This window comes from Polypterus senegalus, chromosome 3, assembly GCF_016835505.1.
Source record: "Polypterus senegalus isolate Bchr_013 chromosome 3, ASM1683550v1, whole genome shotgun sequence".
In the NCBI taxonomy this organism is placed as follows: domain Eukaryota; kingdom Metazoa; phylum Chordata; class Cladistia; order Polypteriformes; family Polypteridae; genus Polypterus; species Polypterus senegalus.
The window spans coordinates 276607854-276634578 of NC_053156.1; the positions used below are offsets into that span (position 1 = coordinate 276607854).

General features: G+C 39.2%; 1 protein-coding gene across 1 annotated transcript; it reads left to right on the forward strand.

The window, feature by feature from the left end:
- The first annotated feature begins 532 nt into the window (after positions 1-532).
- On the forward strand, positions 533-26725 carry LOC120526188 (complement component receptor 1-like protein). The gene is made up of 7 exons (XM_039749218.1): positions 533-669; positions 3608-3707; positions 6403-6479; positions 12105-12284; positions 22221-22400; positions 23475-23654; positions 26204-26725. The coding sequence occupies exons 1-7, from the start codon at positions 588-590 to the stop codon at positions 26284-26286; spliced, it is 882 nt and encodes a 293-aa protein (XP_039605152.1). The 5' UTR covers positions 533-587; the 3' UTR covers positions 26287-26725.

Here is a 26725-nt window from a genome sequence, read left to right on the forward strand (position 1 = left end):
GATTACAGCCTGCAACTGTTTAAAATCAGCACAGTGCCACGGACCACTTATCACAGGAACTTCTGTATACATCATTGAAACCCTGCAAGATTGATTCTCCATAATAAAAAGTATCATCCAGCTCATAACATGAAATGAATAACATTGGTTTATTACATTTAGATAGAGCTAACGATCAAACAAACCACCAGACACGCACACACACGTGCAGAGCTCAGCAAAATGAAATGTGAAAGAACCCTCCTTACACTTCACCAGAAAACTGAAATACAGTAGCATTCTATTAAAAGTTTAATTGTATGTCCAAAATTATTCTAATAGCTAATCGACTCCATTCATGTGTGTTTACTGTCCCCTGTTTAAGTGCAGAGGGCAGTATGATATCATTCTTACTGAAAATGTACTTATCTGCAGGCTGGACTGGGAACTGTGAGTCATTTGCCTGCAGTGTTTACCCAAAAGTGACAAAACCAGCATCATCCTAAAGACCAGGTAAACATGTCAAAGTCCAGAACAGTTCTGCTTATTAACCATTGGAGTTTACTCTTCGTCTTCAAACGAGGACTGCAACTTGTAACAGGAGGAAGATGTTTCAACAGATGTCAGTGATCTGTACTCTACTGGGGGCCGCTATCTGTGGCTCTATGGCGGCTGCTGGTAGAATTAAAGGTAATTTGTATCTGAAAGATCAAGGGGGCACAGCGGACTTGTGAAAGAAGGACAGTTAAGAGTTGTTTCTTTCTTTTTGCATTTTTATTTTGGATAACTAATTACCTGAAAGGCAGTGCGGTTAAGAAAAATTTTGTTCGTATTCACTGTGTATTTACATTTAATGCAAGTACATTTTAAGTGTTACACATAGGAAGTAAAAATGTTAGGTTTAAATACACAATGGGAGGTCTGAAAATCTAAAGTGCACCTTAGGAGAAGGATTTGGGGGGAGAAGGAGGGGGTTCATATTGGGTAACCAATAGTTTAAAAGGCAGTGGGGTTAAGAAATGTTTTGTGTATATTTATTAGTTATTTATATTCAGTGCAAAGAAATGTGAAGTATTACACATGGGAAGTAAAATTGTTAGGCCTGAATAGACAATGTGAGGTCACAGTGGGCTCTATGCTCACAACCACCAGACAGTGCTCAGAAGCCATTAAGAAGGCTAACAGACTGTCAGGTCATATAGCGCCTTGATGTGTGGAGTACAAGTCACAGGAGGTTCTGCTCAACCTTTATAACGCTCTGGTGAGGCCTCATTTGGAGTTCTGGGTGCAGTTGAGGTCTTCAGGCTACAAAAAGGACATAACAGCACAAGAAAAGGTCCAGAGAATAGTGACTAGGCTGATCACAGGGCTACAGGGGATGAGTTATAATGAAAAATGAAAAGAGAAGACATGAGTCAAGTGTTTAAAATTACGAATGGGAACTATTCCAATGGATCAAGACTGTTATTTTAAATATTATTTTAAAATTAGTTCATCAAGAATGCACAGACACAGTTTGAAAGTTATTAAGGGTAAATTTCACACAAACTTGAGGAAGTTTGTCTTCACACAGAACCACAGACAAGTGGAATACGTTACCAAAAGAAAGTAGGACTTTAGGGACTTTTCAAAACTCATCTTGATGTTATTTTGGAAGAATTAAGTGGATAGGACTGGTGAGCTTTGTTGGGTTGACTGGTTTGTTCTCATCCAGAATATTCTAATATTTGAATATTAGCAGAGTGGGCTATGGAGGGTCTCCTATGGCTGCCCTGAAGCCTTCATACATGAGTGTGTTTGCATTGTTTATTGCAAGTTACTGAAAGCACACAGTTAATTAGGGAATAATTAACCTCTAGGAAGCTTAGGTGCTGCTCCCTCATGTTGGTCTCCTGGGAGTGGAGTGTAAATTTAAGGGAAAAAGAACGCAGGCAGCTCAGGGGCTTAATGATGTCAAGGGGTCCGTGAGAATGAGGGTATACCCACTCCAAACCAAATTTGATCAGTATGGACCTTAACAAAGAATCAGGTACAATCTGTTAATACAAATACTGTACGGTGTGTGTGCTTTAATAGGGGAATACGATCTCTGATAATATGAGAACTTAGCCTCAGATGCTGAGAAGTGTTAAGGGACCAAAGAAAAGAAAAGAAAAGTGTATTAAATCAGATTGGATTGTGCTACTCACGGCATGGCATTGGAACTAAAGTTTTATATTCTGAGTTTTGGTTTATTTTATTTGCTTATTTAATTTCACTATACTTAAACAATGCCTGTGTGGTCCTCCCATACAGTACGTGGTCTTCAAGAGGCTTCTGGGAACCATTTGCTGACTCATGAACGGTCTCACTTGTCTGCTCATTGTAAAATGTTTTCCTTTTGTATTATCACTCTGGAAAGTGAAAATTATTTATTTATTTGTTTATCTGTCATATTTAGGTTAACACAAGGTCAACATTACAATGAAATGTGTATGACAAGAAAAACAAGTCACTCAGTCTAATGACACAGATGACAGTTATTGCTCAGATAATGTTTTATAGAGTACAAATGCATATTCCATAAAGTGCAGATGTATGTTCCAGTCATATATAACCAAAATAACCAATGAATTAATATAATGTGAGTAAGAAAACTTAAAAGAAGTTAAACTAAGATGGAGAGAAACAACCCTAATCACCAAATATTTATAAAAAGCTCAAAATATTTTTAAAATGCATTAAAGTCAAGTAAAATGTGTGAACAGCATCCTGTCTTGAGATGACATATCGAGTTAGAATCTGATGCAGTTGATAAAAATTTTGCTCTTGACAGGTTTTTAAAAGTACAGTACTTGAATTTTCACTTGGGACAACTTAATTATTAGAAGGCCAAATGAGTTCATGGACTGAATGGCCTCTTCTCATTTGTCAAACGTCTAATGTTCTTGTTTTGCTTATTTTCCTGTGCCTAGTTAAATCTGCTGGCGCCCTGCCCAGGGTTTGTTTCCTGCCTTGCGCCCTGTGTTGGCTGGGATTGGCTCCAGCAGACCCCCGTGACCCTGTAGTTAGGATATAATGGGTTGGATAATAAATGGATGGATGTTAAATCTGAAATTGCTGTACCTTCTAATATTCTACTGTGTAGATGATTGACCAGAATTGCCTGCTAAGTGTGACATCAGAACCATTACTGAAGTATTTATCATATTTCTGTTTTTATGTTTAACATCGAAGCCTTAAGGAGTTTTAATTTGTGGATATATTAACAGATTCAATGACTATATTATATGGAGAGACACTTTGAGGCCTAATTAACTGAATGGACGTTTCCCTGCCTTTAGAATTCTTCTGTTTAAAAACAATCCTAAAATTTACCTTTCCAAAGATGTATCTGTTAATCTGACCGGCTTTATGTGAATGAGTGAGGCGGGGAAATGTGATTGGCTGGTGTGTAGCAAGAGCTGGTGTTTGTTTTGTGCCCATTACTGCTGGCGTATTGAGACCCTAAATCAAAGAGGATGCAAAAAATACACGGATGGATGTCAGGGTTTATGAAATCTCGTCTTAAGAGTGCTTTCCAGATTGTTAGCTACAGTAATAAATAGTCCTAAAGCTTTTTAAATTTTATTTTATTTTTCCTTTCCAGAGATAGACTGTGGTTCTGTTGGGGAATTAATAAATGGATATTTTGAAATACCAGTGGGAACCACTTTTGGAAATGTTGTATATGCAGTTTGCAACGAAGGGTGAGTATACTCGGCTGTCATAATTGAAGTAGGATATTGGGAGAAAAATACAGTTGAACTTGACATCGTGTTAGCATATTGTGGAGCTGGAATTGTCATATGGTAATTCATTTAGTTCTTTGTCTCTTTCCTCCTTCTCCAGTTTAAGATTCTCTCTGAAGTTCATTTGTGTTTGTAATAAACTCAGACCACTTGCTGGAGATCTGTTTTCACTTTGACATTAGAGAGTCCTTATCTGTTGATCTGTGTCCATTCATCCATTTTCTGACACATATGTGAGTCTGGGTTGCAGGGACAGCAGTCTAAGTAACGATGCCAAGACATCCCTTTTCCCTGCCACCTCACCCATCTTCGACAGGGGAAATACCAAGGTGTTCTCAGGGCAGCAAAGAGATACAATCTCTCTAGCACGTCCTGGGTCTGCCAGGTCTTCTCCCAGTTGTACATGCCTGAGACACCCGTGCAGGCTGGCCTCCAAGAGGCATCCTAATCAGATGACTAAACCACCTCAACTGGCTCCTTTTGGTATGAAAGAGCAGCAGCTGTTCTCTGAGCTCCTCCCAAACGTCTGTGCTACTCACCCTGTCTCTAAGGCTGAGCCCAAACCCCATCATTTCTGCTGCTTGTATCCATGTCCATAGGTGAAGGTAGGGATGTAGACTGATAAGTAAATCATGAGTTTTGATTTTCAGTTCTGCTTTCGCTTCACCATAACTGACCGGTACAACATCTGCATCACTGCAGACACTGCTCTGATCTGCCTGTCAATTTCCTGCTCCCTACGTCAATCATTTGTGAAGAAGACCCTGAAATATTTAAACTCCTTCCCTTGAGAAAATGCCTCCTATCCATCCTAGGGAGGGCATGCCACCCATTTTGGTTCAGAACCAGGACCACAGACTTGTAGGTGCAGATCCACAAGCCAGCCGCTTCACACTTGGCTGTAAACCACACCAGCACATGTCTAAGGTCACACCCTGATGAAACCAACACGACCACATTATCTGCAAAAAGGAGAGATGCAAACCTGCGGTCAGTGAAATGAAATTTAAAACATATTTGCCACACTGTCACTTTGTAACAAAGGCTATGGAGCACCACAGGAAAATAAAAACCTAACAATTTACCAAGTACGACCAATTTAGAGTGGCAGAAGTTTTGCTAAAAGAAAATATGCCTTTGGTGTTTCTGATGCATGTTTCTGACAAGAACGGGAAATGAAAATCATAGCTTTATTACATATTTTGTACTTAAGCTCTATCTATCTATCTATCTATCTATCTATCTATCTATCTATCTATCTATCTATCTATCTATCTATCTATCTGTTATATAATGCCTTTCATATCTATCTATCTATCTATCTATCTATCTATCTATCTATCTATCTATCTATCTATCTGTTATATAGTGCCTTTCCTATCTATCTATCTATCTATCTATCTATCTATCTATCTATCTATCTATCTATCTATCTATCTGTTATATTCTATCTATCTATCTATCTATCTATCACATTGTAAAGATGTGTTTTATCTTTCCTTGTGTGATAGAAGTGACTTTGTGGGGGAGTTCTCACATAAATACAGAAGTACATCAACGTGATATAAAGCACATGGTAGAATAGGCTAACTGTGACTTGTTCTTTTGTGATTAAGTCGTACAACTCAGCATGAAAGGTTATTGTGGTGGAACACAAGTGCTGAGAAAACGCACACAACTGGCCTTCTTTTAAAATGACTGAATCTAATAATTTTGGTGGTTTTTTTATTCAAAAATAACATATGCATGCTATTTTACAATGAGTTTGTAATCTGAAAACTTGGATCAGTAGTCAACAACTGTCTTGGGCATATTTGGTAAGTTTTTAAGCTGTTTCCGGTGGTGTTCCATGCCCCATTTCCTCCATTATAAAGTGCAAGTGTGGCCAAGGTATTTCTTTAAATTTATAAAAAACGCTTAACTTTAGAACACACTTTTGTGTTGCAAATTCATATATACCATATTTGTGAAAAAGTAATTTCAACTTGAAAAATACCAAACGTATTCTTTAGGTTCTCCTTCTAATAAAATACTGAAAAATGAAATTTTGATGGACTAAGGGTTTCTATCCAGTCCACAGAATATTTAGTCTGATTTTCCCAGTTATATACCTGTAGAATGAACGATATTCTGTGACACAACACGTAATGGAAACAAAGAAAAGAAGTTCTAATTTAGCAGCATGTTTTATTAACGACAAGGAGTGTTTTCTGATTTTGAAACTGGTCAATGGTCAAAACCAAAGTAACGATAGATTTTGACCTCTTGGTAAAAATTACCTCAAGAAGAAAATTAAGCTAATGGTCTCTAGGGTCATTTGTGGCCCAACAGTCATTTGCAGTAGTTAAGTTCCTGTTTTCCAAAAGCTAACAGCTAAAAATTCTGGAGTGGGTCAGCAGTGAAGAAACACCATTGAACAAACACTATGGAGGCAGCACTTCACTTTGAAAGTGACCACCCTTGAAAAGAAAGAAAATGTAGGAGAACTCAGGCTTGCAGAAGCTACCTTAAACTGAACCGTCATTTCCAACTGCCTTAACATCTGTTGCTCATGAAGTGGACTCCTCAGCCACTTGAAGTCACATCAATACTTTGACAGGGCACTTTTTGTTTTGAGTGACCACTGAAAAGGATGTTTTGCTCTTCATTTCAGGTATAATCTCATCGGCAGTGTAACCAGGGAGTGTCAAGCTAATGGAAAGTGGAGTGATGCTGAACCCTACTGTGAAGGTAAGAGTGGGCCTCTAATTCAGTTCAGTTTGTAATTAAATATAGCTGTTTACCAAAGAGAGGAGGTTTACATATACAAAACAGTAGCACAACCTTAACATTAACCCAACCGTAATGCAGATCCACAGACTTTGATCTAATTTAACAATAAAAGAGAACAATAAAATTTACTGAAGACAGTGGCAACAGGAGCAGGAGGCATTCATTTGTTGAGGCTTGGCCCCTGAAAATTTGATAACAGGTACTCAGCTCTCTCAAATGAAAAATTACAATCATTATTTTCTCCTGATACGTTTGTTCACTCACTGCCACTGCTACCAAATAAACACGACAAGAATGTGGCTTTTTATTTCTTCCTGTTTCCATCCACTGCAGAACGCTGTAAGTAATGCTATTAAAGGGGTAGGTTCACATTTTACTCACAGGTCACATTCAAGGCCCTACATAAAGATCTTATGTTTAAAACTTGAATACACCAACACATTTCCAGTTTCCTTTTTGTATTTTAGAGTATTCCCATGTTTTTCCCTAATTTTTAGCATACCAGCAAAACAATTCTTATTAAATCTATACTGGAAGAAGAAGGTCACCGGCGAACCCTGCAAATTCACTACGACAAAAGCTTTTCTGAATTTCAACACTAGTGGCCATTTGTAATTCCATATCAGCAAAGTTAAAACTGAGTGTAACTTTTAAAAAAAATTATTTGTTTTTATTTCCACTGCCACAGACTAGCACCCTGCCTGGGGTTTGTTTCCTGCCTTGCGCCCTGTGTTGGCTGGGGTTGGCTCCAGCAGACCCCCGTGACCCTGTAGTTAGGATATAGAGGGCTGGATAATGGATGGATGGATTTGTTAATATATCCATTGCCACAGACTGGCACCCTGTCCAGGGTTTGTTCCAGCCTTGCATGCTATACTAGCTGCTCCAGCACCCCCGCGGCCCTGGTATGAACTAAACGGGTTAGAAAATGACATGACATCTAATAAAGAAGCAAGAAAGTTTCTCTGTTCCATTGTTACTCACAATGCAATCACCAAATGAGAAGAAGAAAAAATATCCAAAAGCTACAGTTTTGATGATTGATAAAAAAAATGTAAATGTGTGAACTTGGTTCGAAATATTAAGGCAAACCCAAAAGTATTACATTCTAATTTAATTCAGAAACAAACTATATTAAGGTTGTGAGAAATGTGGCAACACTGTCACATCATCCACATGTAATCGAGGCTACTGTTCTCACCGGAATCAGAAAGGGAGTGAACATTTTCATTCCAAGTGTACCTATGATTTTTAATGAACTCCCTTTCAAATTCAAACGATTTCAAGTCCCAGTACGTCTTGCATTTGCGATGTCTGTAAATAAAGCGCAAAAACAATCACTTAAAGTTACTGGGGTTTAACTCAAAGAACCACATTTTTTACATGGCCAGCTATACATCACCTGTTCCAGAGTAGGATCAGGAAAGAATTTATATGTTCTTGCTCCTAATGGCAAAATGAAAAGCATTGTTCATCACAAGGCACTCTAAATGATTTGTAACAACTATAATCGGTTATTCTTTAATAATGGCAGTTTGATTTTTGAATAATATTTGAACAATAAATTAATTGCAAATAATAAACAGAAACTGTGTTACTTTTTTCTAACCCAAGCAACAGCTGGGGATCCCCACTAGTCTGTTAATACACACAAGATACACGTTATAGGGGCTTAATGAGCATATTCTCTTTAGTATTATCCATCCAGCTATATCCTAACTACAGGGTCATGGGGGTCTGCTGGATCCAATCCCAGCCAACACAGGGTGCAACAAACCCCGGGCAGGGTGCCAACTCACCACAGGGCACACACACTAGGGACAATTTAGGATCGCCAATGCCCTTAACCTGCATGTCTTTGCACCCGGAAGAAACTCAACAAGACACAGGGAGAACATGCAAACTCCATGCAGGGAGGACCCGGGAAATGAACCCAGGTCTCCTTACTGTGAGGCAGCAGTGCTACCACTGCGCCACCATGCCGCCCTTGAGGATTATTCTTTTAATAATGTTCATTTTCCAGTTAGAGTAAAATGAAGGAAATACCACATTTTAATGTTTTCCTTGATGTGTTCCATCATGCTGCAGAAAATTATGCTGGAAGAAATCAAGTCTTCTATTAACAGTAACTCCTATTTGAACAGTTCTGAGACAATCAGCAAAAATGATCTAGAGGACTGTTACTATCACTCTCAGTACCCAGAATGAATTTCGAAGGATACAACACTAATGTGCATGTTATTACTTATTTTTTTTATCCTTTTCCCAGCCACTCAATATCCCAGAACACAGGCAAATAAGGCACCACTACACTAATCCTCCTGTTGTTGTACTGCCAGTACTTAGGACAGAGCTAGACAGACAACACACCATCCTTGGACTGCTAACTCATTACTACCATAGCCCTCTCCTCTACTGTTTAATTTCCTCCACCACTATAGTAGTCTTCTTGTTCTTGTGTTCATATCCCTACACAGCACTTGGATCCCTTTTATATCATATTAGTTCTCCAGCAATTTGGCTCTCTCTTAACACCTGCAAAAGCTACATACTCCAAAATCAAAACTAGACTTGTATTTCGTTGGTTTAAAAATAGTCCTCATCACCAACCAGCAAGCATGTCTCTCCCAGTCTCCTCCTCATTGGTGCTACTTGTGGTTTTACTTTCAGACCAAGGCTGAAATGTATTTGCAGTCCAGCTTATAAAATATCAGAGTACCTCAGTGTACAATCCCAATATATTCTGAAGGAATGCACTTACACTGATGCCATGCAGTGCCACATTGAACTAGTCAGCAATATAGAAAGGGGTGGCTCATTGTCCTGGAATGGTGGGGTGGGGAGGTAAAGAGTGGGTACTCAAAATCCAGTATTCAGATAACCTAAACAAGTATAAATACCATTGTGAGGCTACATTCAAACAGTAAGTTTTTCTTTAAAAAGATTAAATTTTAGATAAAAAAAAATCTCCATCCACCGTAGTGTTTTCACATTGTTTATTAAAGTATCTCAGTCCAAACTTACTGTCAATGATTATGACGTTGACATTCACCTACACTGGGCATCTGCACATTGGTGAAAAAATCCGTGGTGACTGGTAATTTATTTGCCATTTCCACGTGTATGTAGCATTCAAACCGTACAAAATGTCATTTAGATGCATACAGGTAAGCAGCACAAAAAGCGCCTTGGAAAGCAACTTTCTGATGTTTGCTGTATTGGAATAGGGTTTTCATCCATGAAGTGTATCCAATCAGAGAATAAGACATTGTAGCAGGGTCCAATCAGGTAAGAGCTACATAATAAACATGAACAAATCAGAGCATGATTAGAGCCTGTGTTTTCAGAAGTCTACATTTCACCAATTCACATCGCAACACAGAGTCGGGGTTTTCAGAAGTCTGCAGCTCTGGAGAGTGTTTTTAAAATTCTCCATGTTTGGGGGGAGTGTGAGAGTATCCAGCAGAAAGCGTTAGCTGCCAGGGAATGAGTTCTTTCTTGATTGCAGCATGTTACATAACCCAAATAAATATAGATATAAAATCAAAAGCGATATCCCTCCTTAGTGATATGGTGGTAAGAAATCACACAAGAGAAATAACTTAGCTTTGTTTAATGTCGGCTTACGCTGCATAAAAGACGAAGGAAGCCAATGACAAGAATCCAGTTCTGGAGTGGGGACCCGATGTGTAGAGTCTGCCATTTTTGCCGTTGCAGTGGAAGGACTGGATGATGTTATCTCCCATCTGTCTGTTGGCTTCAAAGGTGTGCCGAGCAATGTTCCAAGGCTTTATACTCTTTCTTCACGTGCAGGCCCACGCTTAGGTGAATCATGCAATTCCAAACAAGGCAAAAGAGGATACGGTTTCATGCAGACTTTGATAGACAAAATAATAGTATACGACAGTCCTCAGTCTGACTGCACGTTTCCCAGTTGTCTCTGTCTGTCTGTCTTGTCTTATGTTATAATGCTTGCCTAGCAGTTCTATATGATGAGCCCCTGTGCTAAATCTGCATCTGTGTCAACAGTACATGTGAGTAGAAAAAGGAAGATTTATAAGATATAGTTGCACAATGACATATTAAACTTATGCTTATCACAGTGAGTAAAGGGCGAACATGGAGACTAATTTCTACTTTGTTAAATGAAAATGTAGCAGTGTGGAGACAACTTTAGTCTCGCCCTGAATGCCTCTGTTCTCAACACAGAATCACGAGACACTCCACATGAAGGATATTAAAGCATACACAAAGTAGCGCCCATATATCAGTGTATATAATCAAGTCATAATAAGTCATAAAAAATACTCAGAAGCCAGATTATCCAGATTGATCTCTGTCAGGGACTTGAAGAATACATAGGGATTGTAGACTCAATTTCTATAAATGGAGATGAAGAGCTTTTTATGCTAATCTTTTTGTAAACTATGATTCTCCCTTGTGAAGCGAGTTTCTGAATTTAAGGGATAGTAAAACCACCAGCCATGGGATTTATCTCAAAACTGTAGCCACTGGTAACTTCTTTACCTTTTACACATGTACGCAGCATTCAAATGGTACAAAATGCAACTTAGATGCAAACAGAGAAGCAGCACAGTAAGCACCATGGAAAGCAACTCTTCTATGTCTGCTATGTTGCAATATGGTTTTCTTCCGTGAATGGGTGACCAATCAGAGAATGACATGTTGTAATAAGCAGGATCCAATCAGGGAAGAGCGATGTAATACACACAAATAAATCAGAGTGCAAGTCTGTGTTTTCAGAAGTCTACATTTATAAATGTCCACACTGCAATGCCGGCCCAGCATTTTCACAATTATGGCTCTGAAGTGCGTTTCCAAAAGTCTTGAGTTTTTCAGGCATTAAAAACACTGGAGTAGTGTGGATGAAAAGTGAAAATGGAGACTAATGACTGCATATTTTCAATTAAAACATAGTACTGTGGATGTAGCGTTAGATGGAAAGGTACAGTAGAAGTAGAACAGACTGTGATTAAGGGTAGGAGGCCATCTAAATATGGTGTGAAATGCATTTCTCTTATGCCTCCGTATCTTCAGTGGGGTGTATCTTCTTCTTCAGTAGCTGATCCTCGTTCCTCTTACACTTGATTCAAACCGTACTGGATTTCTGAGTCTATACCATCAAACTGATGTCATTTTTATGGGACTTGCTGATTCTATACCCTGACCCAGTCTTACAATTAAAGGGAAGCTGTTGTACACTCTGAATTGTCTATCTAGTAATTTCACTGGGTAACATGGCCCCCTGTTCCCTTATTTAAGATCACATTTGATCCTTTCTTTGAGCAAAAATTTCCCATTTCTGCAGTTGTATTGTTATCTTGAGGATCAACCCAAACAGCTCTTTCCTTTCTTAATGTCACCAGTATACTAAACCTGGACTTCAGCATTCTAGTAATCATCACTGGTGGAAATACTTTTTAGGCTTTATTTGAAGTTATTTAAACATGCAAGGTTCTCCTTTCCAACAATAACATAAAGAATTGGGGAAACAAACTTTATTTCATTGGACAAAGGGAGAGACTAGAACTGCCATGACTATTGCTTTCTATTATCATTCAGTTGTGAAATGTGAAGATCCCCCTGAAATCCCTGATGGAGAAATTGTCAACCCCAGTGATGGAACAGTGACGTTCAGCTCAGTTGTAATCTACAAGTGTAAAAAGGGCCATCTGATTGGTCATCGAACGATGTACTGCACAGTGCATGGAAATTACAGCAATCCTCCTCCCCAGTGTAAAGGTAAGATGACATCCTGAGGGCTCAAGACTGTTGTTGCTGTCTTTATCTTTAATTGCAATAGAACAAATAAAAATGTTGGATTTTTGTTTGTTACACTATTTTATATTTAAAAATGTTGAGGAGCAGTTTAAAGTAATAATGCCTGAATGGAAAGAATCTTGCAAGAATGATAAATGTTTTTCTGAATCTGTGGCCCAGTGAAGATACATGCAGAATGAATGATTTACATGAGGCTGACCTCATACCCAACATATGCTGCTCACGCGCCTCTTCACAGAGCCTTGGAAAGCGATGGCATTCAAAATAAATCATTTAAAATTAGATAAAATGTACCAATGGCAAAATTCAACCTGTGAGTGCTGCCACCTAGCTCCAGCTTTACTTGGCCATATGTTTTGGGAATGCACTAAATTAACATTACTTTGGACACAAATCTTCTCAGACAGCCTTGGTGTCACAATCACCCCTGCTTCATTAATGGCGATATTTGGACGATATTTGGTGCACTTCCAGATGGAATTAAAGTGCATAGGGGTAAGTCAGCTGTAATAGCCAATACAACACAGAGACTTACACCGATCAGCCACATTATAACCACCTGCCTACTATTGTGCACATCCCCATCATGCTGCCAAAGCAACTCTGACATGTCGAGGCATGGTCTCCATAAGACCTCTAAATATGTCTTGTGGTATTTGACACTAAGATTTTAGCAGCAGATCCTTTAAGTCCTGTAAGTTGTGAGGTGGGTATTGAGATTTGGGCAATTTGGAGGCCAAGCAAACACCTTGAACTGTGCAAACCATTTCTGAACAGTTTTTGAAGGGTGGCATGGTGCATGATCCTGCTAAAAGAGGTCCACAGGCCATCTGGGAATACCGTTGCCATGAAGGAGTGAACTTGCTCTGCAATAATCTTTAGGTGTGTTGTACATGAATGCCAGGGCCCAGAACATTGCCCAGAGCATCACCCTTTCTAAACCAGCTTGCCTTCTTCCCATTGTGCATCCTGCTGCCATTTCATCCCCAGGTAAATGACACACTCATGCGCAAGCCTGTCCACATGATGTAAACGAAAATGTGACTCATCAGACCAGGCTGTCTTCTTCCATTGCTCCATGGTGCAGTTCTGATACTCATATGCCCATTGTCAGCACTGGCACTCTGACCTGTCCGCAGCTATGCAGCCCCTTCCTCAACAAGCTGTGATGCACTTTGTGTTCTGACACCTGTCCCTCATGGCCAGCATTATGGTTTCCAGCAATTTTTGCTCCATTTGCTCTTCTTTGGAATCACAGCAGACAGGATAGCTTATGCACCCTATGCACATCAATGAACCTTGGGTGTCCATGACCCTGGCACCGGTTCACCAGTTGTCCTTCCTTGGTTTACTTTTGGAGGGAACTAACTACTGCAAACTGGGAACACCCCACAAATCCTGGCATTTTGGAGATGCTCTGACCCAGTCAGCTATCCATCACAATTAGGTCTTTGTCAAAGTCGTTCAGATCCTTACGCTCGCCCATTCTTGCTGCTTCCAACACATCGCCTTCAAGAACTGACTGTTCACTTGTTGCCTAATGTATCTCACCCCTTGAAAGGTGCCATTGTAACAAGACAATCAATGTGATTCAATTCATCTGTCAGTGGTTTTAATGTTGAGAATGACCAGTGTACCTTACTTAACTGTAAGAATCCCAGCACGCCTATAATCCAGTGGGTAAGCGAGGTTCTATATTATCTCAAATTAGAAAAAAAAAAGTATTCAATGAGTTTAAATACTTGGGATCAACCGTACAGAATAACGGGGATTGTGGAAGAGGGGAGAAAAATAGAGTGCAGGCAGAGTGGAATGGGTGGAGAAGAGTGTCAGGAGTGATTTGTGACAGACGGGTATCAACAAGAGTGAAGGGTGAAGGTCTACAGGACAGTAGTGAGACCAGCTATGTTATATGGGTTGGAGACGGTGGCACTGACCAGAAAACAGGAGACAGAGCAGGGGGTGGCAGAGTTAGAGGCTAAGATTTGCATTGGGCATAATGAGGATGGATAGGATTAGAAATGAGGACATTAGAGGGGCAGCTCAGGTTGAGCGGTTGGGAGACAATGTCAAAGAGGTGGGATTGCATTGGTTTTGACATGTGCAGAGGAGAGATGCTGGGTATATTGGGAGATGGATGCTAAGGATAGAGCTGCCAGGGAAGAGGAAAAGAGGAAGACCTAAGAGAAGGTTTATGGATGTGGTGAGAGAGGACATGCAGTTGATGGGTGTCACAGAACAAGATACGAGGACAGAGGGTATGGAAGAAGATGATCCGCTTTGGCAACACCTGACAGGAGCAGATGAAAGAAAAAGAAGAAGAAGAAAAAATGGTATTCTATCACAGAGGACATGTCCATAACCTTTTAGAGACATGGCAAGAATCTATAGAATCCCCAGTAGATTAAGGATCTTTTTGAGTATTTAAAGGAAGAGATTACAACTACAATACAATACAATACAGTTTATTTTTGTATAGCCCAAAATCACACAGGAAGTGCCGCAATGGGCTTTAACAGGCCCTGCCTTTTGACAGCCCCCTAGCCTTGACTCTCTGAGAAGACAAGGAAAAACTCCCAATAAAACCTTGTAGGGAAAAATGGAAGAAACCTCGGGAAAGGCAGTTCAAAGAGAGACCCCTTTCCAGGTAGGTTGGGCGTGCAGTGGGTGTCAAAAGTAGGGGGTCAATACAATACAATATACAAAACAGAACAATTCCTTAAGACAGCATAATAATAAAAATTTTAGAAGTACGGTTTAACAGTAGATGATATGACATAATTAGGTTTGGATATTTTTAGAGTCCTGGAGACCTCATCCATCTAGCTGCCTCCCATATGGCCATGCCACAGCTGAAACGTTGCTCCGATGAAAGGACCCCTCTTTCTCATGATTCCTGTGATCCTCCATCAGGGATGACTTTACCATAGGCAGGCAAACAACTTGGCAGGTGGGCCGTGGCACCAATTGCCACATTTGGGTACCGAGAAAAGAAACAGAATAGGTGAGGGTTAGTATTCAAATATAATTATCATGTTACTTATGTTATAGTGCTAATGACTAACAACAGAGATGCAGTATGTACAGTTAATCAGCAGCTCTAGTCAGGATATGCTAAACTGAAGTAGTGAGTCTTCAGCCGGGATTTAAAGGCTGAGACTGAAGGGGCATCTCTTATGGAAGCAGGAAGACCATTCCACAGTTTAGGGGCCCTGTAACTAAAAGCTCGACCTCCCACTGTTATTTTATTAATCCTTGGAATCCTAAGCAGACCGGCATCTTGAGATCTTAATGTGCTCAGGTTTGTAAGTCATGATAAGTTCAGACAAGTAAGCGGACCTTGGCCATTTAATGCTTTATATGTTAAAAGGAGGATTTTGAAATCTGCCCTAAACTTAACTGGGAGCCAGTGTAAAGATTTAAGAACTGGGGTTATGTGTTCATATTTTCTTGTTCTTGTAATAATTCTTGCAGCGCATTTTGGATTAACTGGAGGCTGTATAGAGAACAGTTTGAACAGCCAGTGAACACCGCATTGCAGTAGTCAATCCTACTAGAGATAAATGCATGAATTAATTTCTCACAATCCTGTTTATTTAGAAAGCCTTAATTTCCTAACATTTTTAAGATGGAAAAACATGTTTTGGACGACTTTGTAATATGCGCTTTAAATGACATGCTAGAGTCAAAGATAACTCCTAGATTGCGGGCTGATTCAGTAAAATTAATTGGGATTCCAACTGAGTTAAATGACGACAAAATATTGCTGTGATCAGCGTCATTCCCTCCAACAATTAACATCTCTGTTTTATCTGTATTTAAAGACAAGTAGTTCTCATTCATCCATTCCTTTAATTCACTAACACAACTAATTAAAGACAACATCGGAGAAACTTCATTTGATTTAAATGAAAGGTATAACTGGGTGTCATCTGCATACGAGTGAAAATTAACATTATGTTTCCTAATGAGAGATCCCAGTGGAAGCATGTAAAGTGAAAACAGTAAAGGTCCCAGTACTGAGCCCTGCGGACACCATATTGAACTTCTGTGTATAATGATGGAGTACTGTCTGCACATTTCTGTACATACTGGAATCGATTTGATAAATAAGAACTGAACCAAGCGAGCACGGGCCTGTAAGCCCAATATCGTTTTCTAGCCTGTGCAGTAAAATAGAATGGTCAATGGTGTCAAATGCTGCACTTAAGTCCAACAACATAATTACAGTGGAATTTCCTTCATCAGAGGATATCAGAATGTCATTTACAACCCGTGTTAGTGCCGTTTCTGTACTATGACCAGTGCGAAAGCCAGACTGGAATTTCTCAAATAAATTGTAATGCGTAAGGTGTGACTGAAGCTGACTGGCGACTACTTTTCCTAGTATTTTAGAGAGAAATGGTAAATTTGAAATAGGCCTATAGTTATTTAGTATGTGTGGGTCTAGGTCTGACTTTTTAAGTAAAGGTTTAATGACTGACACTTTTAGTGCATCAGGTACGTGCCATGCAGTAATGAACTATTGATAATGTTAGAATAGGGCTGCAAGAACATCCATTGCACTTTTACTAGTTTTGTTGGCACTGGATCTAGGGAACAAGTAGTGGGCTTCATTTTAGTAATTAAAGTTAAGACTTCCTGGTGAGTTACAGGATTAAAATTATTAAAGTGCTGAATGCAATGTGCAGGGTCTGCTAAGCTAGTATTTGGTTTGTACTGTGATGCTGAGATCTGGGATCTTATATTTTTAATTTTCTCATTGAAGAAGTTCATAAAGTCTGTACTGCTAATATCTGTTGGTATTTTGCACTGTTGATCTGAATTCCCATTTGTTAATTTAGCCACTGCTCTAAAAAGTACCCTAGGATTTTTATTATTGCTATCTATTAATGTAGAATAGTATTCTGAGCGGGCTTTAAAGAGGGCTTTTTATATTTATTAACACTCTCTGTCCATGCAATTTGAAAGACATGTAGCTTTGTTGTTCTCCATCTGCTCCAGTTTTCGACACTCTAATTTAAGAGCTCGAGTTTTCATTAAACCAGGGAGAGTTTCTATGTGCTTTGATCACTTTTGTTTTAGGGGAGCCACTGTGTCCAGAGCATCTCTCAAGGTCACATTATAATGTGATATTAGCTGATCTAAATTGTTTTCCACGTTTACATTTGATGTTAACTGATCTAAATGGTTTTCCACAATTACACTCGACTTACTCAAGGTATCTATAAATTTTGAAGCAGAATTACAATCTAGATGTCGCACTGTCTTTGTTTTAATCTGAGTGCTGGCATGGGCAGAACTAAATCAAACGTAATTAAGAAGTGATATGAAATAACTACATTTAATGGAGTAATATTTAAATTTTGAATTTCAACTTTGTAAGTTATAATTAAATCTAATGTATGGTTATGATTATGAGTTGGACCTTTGACAATCTGACAAAATCCTACTGAATTTAACAAATAAGTAAAACATTTGCTAAAAGTGTCAGTTTCCACATCAATGTGTACATTAAAATCCCCATCAGAACTACGTGATCATAATTTATAGTCAAATCAGACAGAAGGTTGCTAAATTCAGTCATGAACAATGAATATGGCCCTGGTGGTCTGTAGACTAGCACTATAATTGTGTTGGAATCTGTTTTAATATTTAAAATGAATGCCTCAAAGGATGTAAAGTTGCCTAAATTTTTAGGAGTGATTTGCATTTTGTTACAATGAATTATTCCAAGGCCTCCTCCTCGACCAGAATCTCTAGACTTATGAAGGAACAGTATCCATCTGGTGACGCCTCAGCTAGGGAACAGTGTCACATTTACTAAGCCAGGTTTCAGTAAGAAGACACAGATCAGATTTTGTACTTAATATTATATCATTTACCAAAACAGCTTTAGTGCCAAGAGAGCGAATGTTCAATAAACAGCATTTAAAACTGCATGGTTCTTTCTGAACTGCTGATATATTTTTTGTTTTAATTTGAATTAAATTTCTATTACAGATGCCCCTGGTGGAGTGTCTGGTTTTATCCCTTGGTCTAATTATACACCTTATTTTTGGTTATCAATTAATTTATGGTTTGTATCAAGACTAAATTTACTGGATGCCCCACAACAGGGATTATGGGTAACAGCTTCAGGAAAATAACAGGTGGGATAAAGAACAGCCTGTGATTTAAGATCACATGACTGCGGCCTGGATGGTGCTCTAATCAGTCAACCAGGCAGTTTTGCTGCCATATTTTGGGATAATACATAAGATCCCTCCAGTTAGGATGAAGACCATCTCTTCTGAAAAATCCAGGCCTTTCCCAAAAATCATCCCAATTGTTCACAAATGCTATGCTTTTATTTGCACACCAGGTTTCTAGCCAGCAGTGAAAGGAATGCAATCTGCTATAAATCACATCCCTCTATATAATCTTGGTAAGGGACCAGATACAATTAAATTCCGACATTTTGTTTTAGCTTTGGTGCATAGAGAGATGAAGTTCGCTTTAATACCTCAGATTGCTGTAAATAAATATCATTAGTGCCGACATGCAGCAATAAGGTAGATACTTCATCGTCGGCAACACGGTCCAATGCGGCCTTTATGCCAGAAATCTTGGCCCCTGCAAGGCACTTAACATTAACTGCTGGTTTAACATAGTTTGGAATTCTAACATTCCGCACTATGGAATCGCCAATTATGAGCACTTTATTATTCTCAGTTTCCACAGGCGCGCTGCGGAGAGCTGAGAACCTGTTCTGGGTCCGAATTGGTGACCTGGGTGCTGGGGGACTAAATTTTGGATTCTTAGACCCCCGTCTTACTGTTACCCACTCGCCCTGTGGCTGAATTGGTGCTGCTGATTTGGCCTCGCACTGACTACAGTGGGACCTGGAGAGACTGAAGCCGAATCAGATGTAGCCGAATTGCCTAAACAAACCGAGTCGATCCAATTTTCGGTTTGCCTAATCGCTATCAGATTCCTAACGCGGTCCTCCAATTCGCGTATTTTCCCGACCAACTCTAAATTAACTAAACATTTTTGGCAGGTGAAGCTATCTGCACTGTCGGTCGGAAAACATGAGCTGTACATACTGCAGGACACACAACATATAAATGTGCCCTCGATGGGCAGAGAGCAGATAAAACTTACATTAAATGTTGAAGTCATCTTTGCCGTTTTTATAGGTGCTTCGGCGCTTTCCGTGTTCAGCTGAATCACCGTCGCTTTAAGTTTCCACCACCCGCTGAGCGATCGACTTTAATTTCTCACTGCCGGTTATTTCTACTGGTCAGCTGTCGGCTTTACCTCAGGTGAACTTGCTCGGGTGCTTTCGAAGGGCTACGTGCCTGTGGGAGACGCTGATACGCTCTCTGCTTCCGCTCGCTGATCCGCTCTCCCTTCAACTCCCACCTGGATCAAGTTTATGTTTTAATCAGAATATTCTGGAATCTGGCTGTATGATGCCCTTGTGCATTGCTCAGCCAGACTCAAAATCCCATTCGCAAAAAGGAGCATTTTTATAACATGGAGAAGTAGTGTAATTTCAGTGCTGTGCATTGTTGTTACAGTGTCCAATATTAATTGTTGTACCTTTAGTTGTGCTTTTAAGTAAACAGTAAATAGCAACAAAGTAGAACTGTGTTTCCTAATAAAAGCACAGTATACATGCTATTAAAAAAATCATGTGATTCTCAGTTTTTTGCTAGCCTTCAAGTAATCTTTGTATTTTGAATTCAGTGACTGCAAGAGTCCTGGAGGGCCGCAGTGGCTGCAACTTTTCTGTTCCAACCCAGTTCCTTAATGAGAGGTCAATTACTGCTCAAGTGACATTTTCATGCTACATTTTAGTGATCTTGCTTGTTAAGGTTCCTCACACTTAATTGTTTATTTCAGTCTTAAACAGCTACATCCACTGTTTTTGATGGCTCTTTATTTATACTAATAAAAGGCAAGGCCCTCACTGACTGACTGACTCATTCGCTCATTCATCACTAATTCTCCAACTTCCCGTGTAGGTAGAAGGCTGAAATTTGGCAGGCTCATTCTTTACAGCTTACTTACGAAAGTTAAGCAGGTTTCATTTAAAAATTCTACGTGTAACAGTCATAATTGAATCCTACTTACGTACATATATACGTCCATAGCCTGTAGCTCGGTTGCCATGTGAGGCGGCGTTGCGTCCCCCATCATCACGCCTCCCATGTAGTTGGCTGCCTGCCTATATTGCGTCCCCATCCCAACGCCTCCTATATAATTGATTGCCTCCCCATATAAGGCCGTCCGTCGCTCCGGTCTCTTCATTCCCTTCCTTGCTTCACCACAGTATTTACGTCTCCCTGCTGATAACTGCAGCCATTTTATTTAATCCACGGCTTCTCCACTGTTTTATTGTTAGTTTATTACTTTACATTGTTCACGTACCCATTTTCTTTATCGTTCCAACCGTACCCCCATTAGCATGTCTATCGAGGTGATCACCATCGATCAAAGAACTGTCACTTACCGAGTGGTTTCCATGCCTGGAGAAGGCACCCGCCTTTTCCATTCTCTTTGTTACATATTGCACGGCCATATCAGGTGAAATACGTTAGCCCACTAAGCAGTGTTCACAATGCAGCAAATGTCAATGTTTGTGTCAGGAGAAATGTGGAATTAACAAAAGCTTGAGCTATGGTAGTTTACAATACAATGGCTGACATCATTCGTGCAGATGAGGCACTGACATTCTACATACCTAAAGAAACACACTACTGCTGTAATGATTGTGACATCGGGCTGTGTTGTGGCCACTGTTTCAAAACACATCAGATGAAGGATGTGTGCTAAATCTGTATCAGTACAGCAATGGCCACTATATATACCTTTCCTACTGTGTTTATGTTGACATGTTTCCGTTACATGTAATAATATTTTTTGTTGTTGAAAAAAAATTGGTGTTGTTGGCTTTTTTTTTCTGGGGGCTAAACGTAATGCTAAGGATGTTATTGAGTAGAGTGGTGCCTCGTACCTTGAACAGTTCTAACTTTGAACATTCCATAGTCTGAACGCTAAATTCAACAGAAATTTTGAATGGTGCTTCTACATTCGAACTGCGTGCTCAGTGAAGAAAATGTAGCAACAGATGACTTAAACAGTGAGTGGAAACGTCATCTGTTGTGCGCCCAAGTCATCTCTCACTCTCGCTGTGAAAGCATCCTTTGCATTACACTTGTGTGTTTTCAGTGCTTATTTTGCTTTATTGTTGGTGTGTTTGGTTATATATATATATATAACCCCTATCTATTAATCATGGCATCCAAGAAGAGTGTGGAAGCAACAAAGCCTAAGAGGAAGGTTGTTGTGTCAATGATTGAGGTGAAAAAGGAACCAATCATGAAGCACACTTACGGAAGGTGACTCCCTTTCCAAACAGTAACTTTTCTCTTCCTCTCCACCAGTCACACGGGACATCACCACTTCTTGCTAAGATATTGTAAATGTAATTTTCATTTTATTATACAGTATTTACGTATTTTACTTATTGCTTTCATGTTTGAATTTATTATTTAGGGCAATTAATTGTGTTATTTTTATCTTAAAGTATGTGTATTTGCTGCTTAAATTTATTGAAATGGGTAATGTTTCGGGTCTGGGAACAGATTAATTCCCTTTCCATTACTTCGAATGGGGAACACTGATTCAGTCTTCAAATGATTCAGAGATCAAACAAAAAAATATAAAACAAATTTTATAGTACAGTAGTTTATAAAGTTTTTATAATAGTGAATTTACAAATTTAGATTTTCTACTTGGAGAGTGTTATAAGCATCCCACTAATGTTTTGTAGGTGGTAGTCAGCTGCTTATCTTTCATATGCAGAATGTTTTGTTCATTTATTTTTCATATTTTATGTAACCTTAGAAATCCACTGTCCTTTGGTCCCTGTGGAAAATGGCAGGATTACAGCAGGATTTGGATCACCTGTCTATAGGAGCATTGTCACTTTTGCCTGTAATCATGGCTACATGCTGGAAGGGAGTGACACCATCATGTGCCAACAAAACGGGCAATGGTCTTCCAAACCACCTACCTGCAGTAAAAGTAAGAAACTGTAAAAATCAGTAATTTATAACTGACTATAATTTTTCCTCTATCTTTACATAATTGTTCACCTAAATTTCAAACGCCTTAATAATTTGTAAGTTTGAAAAGTAATGAATGAGAAGAACTATGCAATCATTTCAGGTTTGTGATGGTATCTGGAAAGCTAATGTTGAGTAAGAAAGGTCAGTAAAAAGAAGATAGAATATTCACAGAGCACCTATAGAGTCAAACTGAATTGCTGTCCTGTCCTTCCATCCATTCATATCAAAGCCATACACTTCCAGAGTACAGTGGTACCTCGGTATACGTCATTAATCCATTACAGACCCTTTGACTTATACCAAACAGGACATATACCAAGTTGGATTTATTCCAAAGCTGACCTATACCAAGGTATCACTGTACTTGGTTCAAATCCTTGCTTGCTCACAGTATTTGTGAGGAGCTTTCATGCTGTCAATATCTCCGTATGAGTTGTCCTTCAAGTTAACTCACTGTTGTGTAATCCAACTCAGGGTCTGTCTACCAGAGACTTTCTCAGCATCATCCGTCACACATAACCGAAGAAACAAACCTGGCAGGGAGGTCAGTTCATGGCAGGACACATCCTCAGACACATCTCACAACTTAGAACCAGTGATTAAAATAATGAACATGTATGCAGCATGTACAACAAAGCCAGAGTACACAGATGGGGTGCACATACAAACTCTGTGTAGACAGCAGCCTAAGAGGGATTTGAACACTGGACTCTGGAGCCGTGTGACACTAAACACCACATCAATCTGGCTAATAAGCAGATGGGTTTCAAATTCATATTTTGCATAATCTTCACAAGAGGAAGCACCATATTGTGCCTCCTCCACTCTTAGTGGTTTAACCTATAGTCCATTGTTGTGCCATTTTTAAACATTTCTTGGTAAGCATAACTGGGGGCATATGAATATTCCACCAATGACATTGCAATAAGATACACTGGTGCTTCTGGGATACTGCATGGAACTCTCAGCTTTAACTATGGATTCCTGTCCTGTTTATTGTATCTTAATAAAATGTTTTCTTTTGATGCAGTGAATATTTGCAGACTTCCAAATATTGAAAATGGGTGGGTGACAAATGTTAATCCTCCTTACACATATGATGACTCTATTGAATTTGCTTGCAAAGATGGATATCTTCTTAAAGGAGCAAAAAGAGTATCTTGTAAAAAATACGACACATGGAACCCTTTACCTCCAAAATGTGAACAAGGTAAGTGTCCTGATTTCTGCTTTGATATAAAAACTCCTTGGTGGTAGTAACAGTTGTCTTTTATGAGGACCCAATTGCAGGATTACTTTTATTAATATACAGTGCATTCATTGTTTATGTTACCTTATTCTTCCATACTTGTTTAGCAAAGTCAGTGTAAAAAAGAAACTGTGGCCTGTCTCAGCTGTAAACAAAACTGGGATGCTGGTTCATTATACGTAACTGGAAATTAAAGTTATCCTTTGGCAATCTCAGCATAGCTTGTACTGTATGAAATATGAGCTAAAAGAAGCCACTGACCCCACCAGCACTAACCAGCAAGTCCAGTGCCCGTATTTATCAAATGTCTCAGGTAGGAAAATGGTCCTAATTGCCTCAAAAATCTCCTGAGAGATGCAGATTTGGTCCTACTCTTAGGTGTGGGAGTACAAGCATTTTAACAATTTTCCTAATTTAGGAAACTAATCCTAACTTCACCAGGATTTAGGAGAGCTCATGAGTGTTCAGGTAGAAATCGACATGCACATTCCGTGAATGGCGGAATGTTTGGAAACACTGGACAGTCTCGAATTTGTAAAAAAATATATCAACCAAGAAGGAACAAAATACACAACAAATTTTATATGTGATGTGATTGCTCCATCTACATGGAGAAGCCATGTGCTGTTTGCCTAATTAAAAGTATTTTGCACCAAACTTTAAATACCTTTGTAACGCGTGAGATAATACTGTGATTTGTTCATTTTCCCACAACTCCAAGTGATGTAACGTTAAAGCAAGTTTCTTTTCCGAAAATCAACATGCACATGCAGATCATTACCCCAAGTGTGGTTGAGCACACATATTTGAATAACAAGAGATACCACACTATCAACACACAGGTGGTCATGGGTACAAACAGTATAGTGATAGCCAGCATATTAATTGAAGATAAGCGGGGCTGAATTGGAGATTGACAGTGAAATGTCACACAGGTACGCTGATCTCTGCATTGCACACACACCTGGAACATTCAAGTTACAGTTTACAAGCCCATGAAAGTTCAAGAAAGCAGGCAGAGACTTCTAGACCATTAGATAAATAGAGCCTCAGAGAAGATAAGGGGTATCACAGAGAACTGGCATGGCACACTACAGTGGAAGACAGTCAGGAACATTTCATGAACGCAACTTCAGTAACAGTGTCATGGCTAGCTACTTTACGAGGCGTTTCTCATGGGCATAGCTTCTGGAAGGTGATTCTTCTGAAAAGATGGCTGTAGATCATTCATTGTTAAACATGCAATTTAGCACCATATCCTACTATACTATATTTTCCTTCTATTATTATTGTGCTGAACCTTTAGTATTAGTATCAGAAAACTATAAAGCTTAATTACGATATCCAAGGAAACTACAAAACATCATCCTGAGTACCCCTTTGCAGTATGGGGTGCCATAAAAGTCATTCATACTCAAATGTGAATTCTCACTCCTGTTTGGGAGTAGGTGTAGGATGCTTCATAGCTACTTGTCCTGTCTTATTCTGAGGTAGGACAAATTCTTGTCCTAGTCAGACTTTTCTAGGAATAATTCTGAAACACTTGATAAATACGGGCACAGATTTCAAAGTTAAGGTTTGGTTACTGTAAGAACACTTTAAGAAAAAAATGTGAAAATGTTGTACTCCTTCTTGGACTGAGCAAGGGTTATAGATATTTCTTTTTTAAAAACTTTACAGCATGTGGTCTCCCACTACATAATATCTGCAAGAACTAACATACAGAAAGAATGTAAGCATGGAAAAATGTGCCAGTACTACACTATGGGCTACATAAACCAGAACCATGCGTGGAACTCATAATTTCTATGATTGTTATTAATGGACAGCACACCAGGGGGGTGATTAGTGCTACTGCATCACAGCTCCAGCCTGCTTGTATCAGAATTCATGTTCAGTTGTTGTAAAGATGTTAATTAGCAATTCTGTGTGTGAGTGGGTCCAGTGATGATTGGTGTCCTGTCCATGGCAGGTTCCTACTTTGCACTTGATACTGCCAAAATGAGCCTGTACCCCATCAGTCCTGAACTACACTTAATGGGCTTTGATAATGGATGAAAAGATGGACGAAGTGTCATGTTGTTAATGTCAGTCACTAGCCTGAACTGAATCACGGCCATGTCTGCTCAGGCATCTTCCATAACGACAGTCCTGGTGGACCTCAGGGTTTCATGGTCTATCCATGCTTGAGGACAGACACATGATTTGCATCAAAGTCAGAACATTCATTCATGGCCTAAAGCATAGATTTACACCATTTCATCGAATTCTTTAAGTATCCTGCACTGGCATGTTATTTTGCAGGATAAATGTTTACTCCTACCCAATGATTTTGAGGGGCGGATATTAATTTTATTTTAAGGCTGAACTGGATAAGAGAGTTAGAAAATGGATGTTTGGGATAATAAAGTCTTCCGTAACCTTGACTTCTTTCAGTGCCACCTGAAATTTTACTTTGAATATTCTTATCTTTTGAGGTTTTTCTCTTCCCTCTTACTTTGTTTCTCCAGATCCCTGCCTATCTGACAGCATCTTCAAAGGATTCAAATGTGCTGTAAAAGAATTTGTTGAATGGTTTGATGACTTTTTTTGAAATCTGACGTTAGAATGATGACCTCAATGGGTTAGTTTAACACGCTAACCTGAACTGATGTGCCTACCAGACTTAACAACATTTTATATGCAGTACTGGAATATCTTATGTTCCTCATCCTAGCACTAACTTTATGTGAAGATTGATCCTGGATTGACCATCACTGTCAGTAGCTTTCAGTTAACACAAGCCCATTTCCTTGCATATTTTCCTTTGAATCTTTCATTGTCCTCCCACCCTGAATTGTGACCAACTGGAGTGATTTTTTGTACTAGCCTGATCTTAGACTGCTGTTTCTTCATCTTGGTCTTGAGGACCAGCTGTTTTTGCTGCCCCCAGAATTTCTAAAATAAACACAAGTTCCAGTCTTTAGTCAAACTCTTTGCTTAACCAAACGTATTTATTCATTTTTATTAATTAAATCTGCCATTCACAAGAA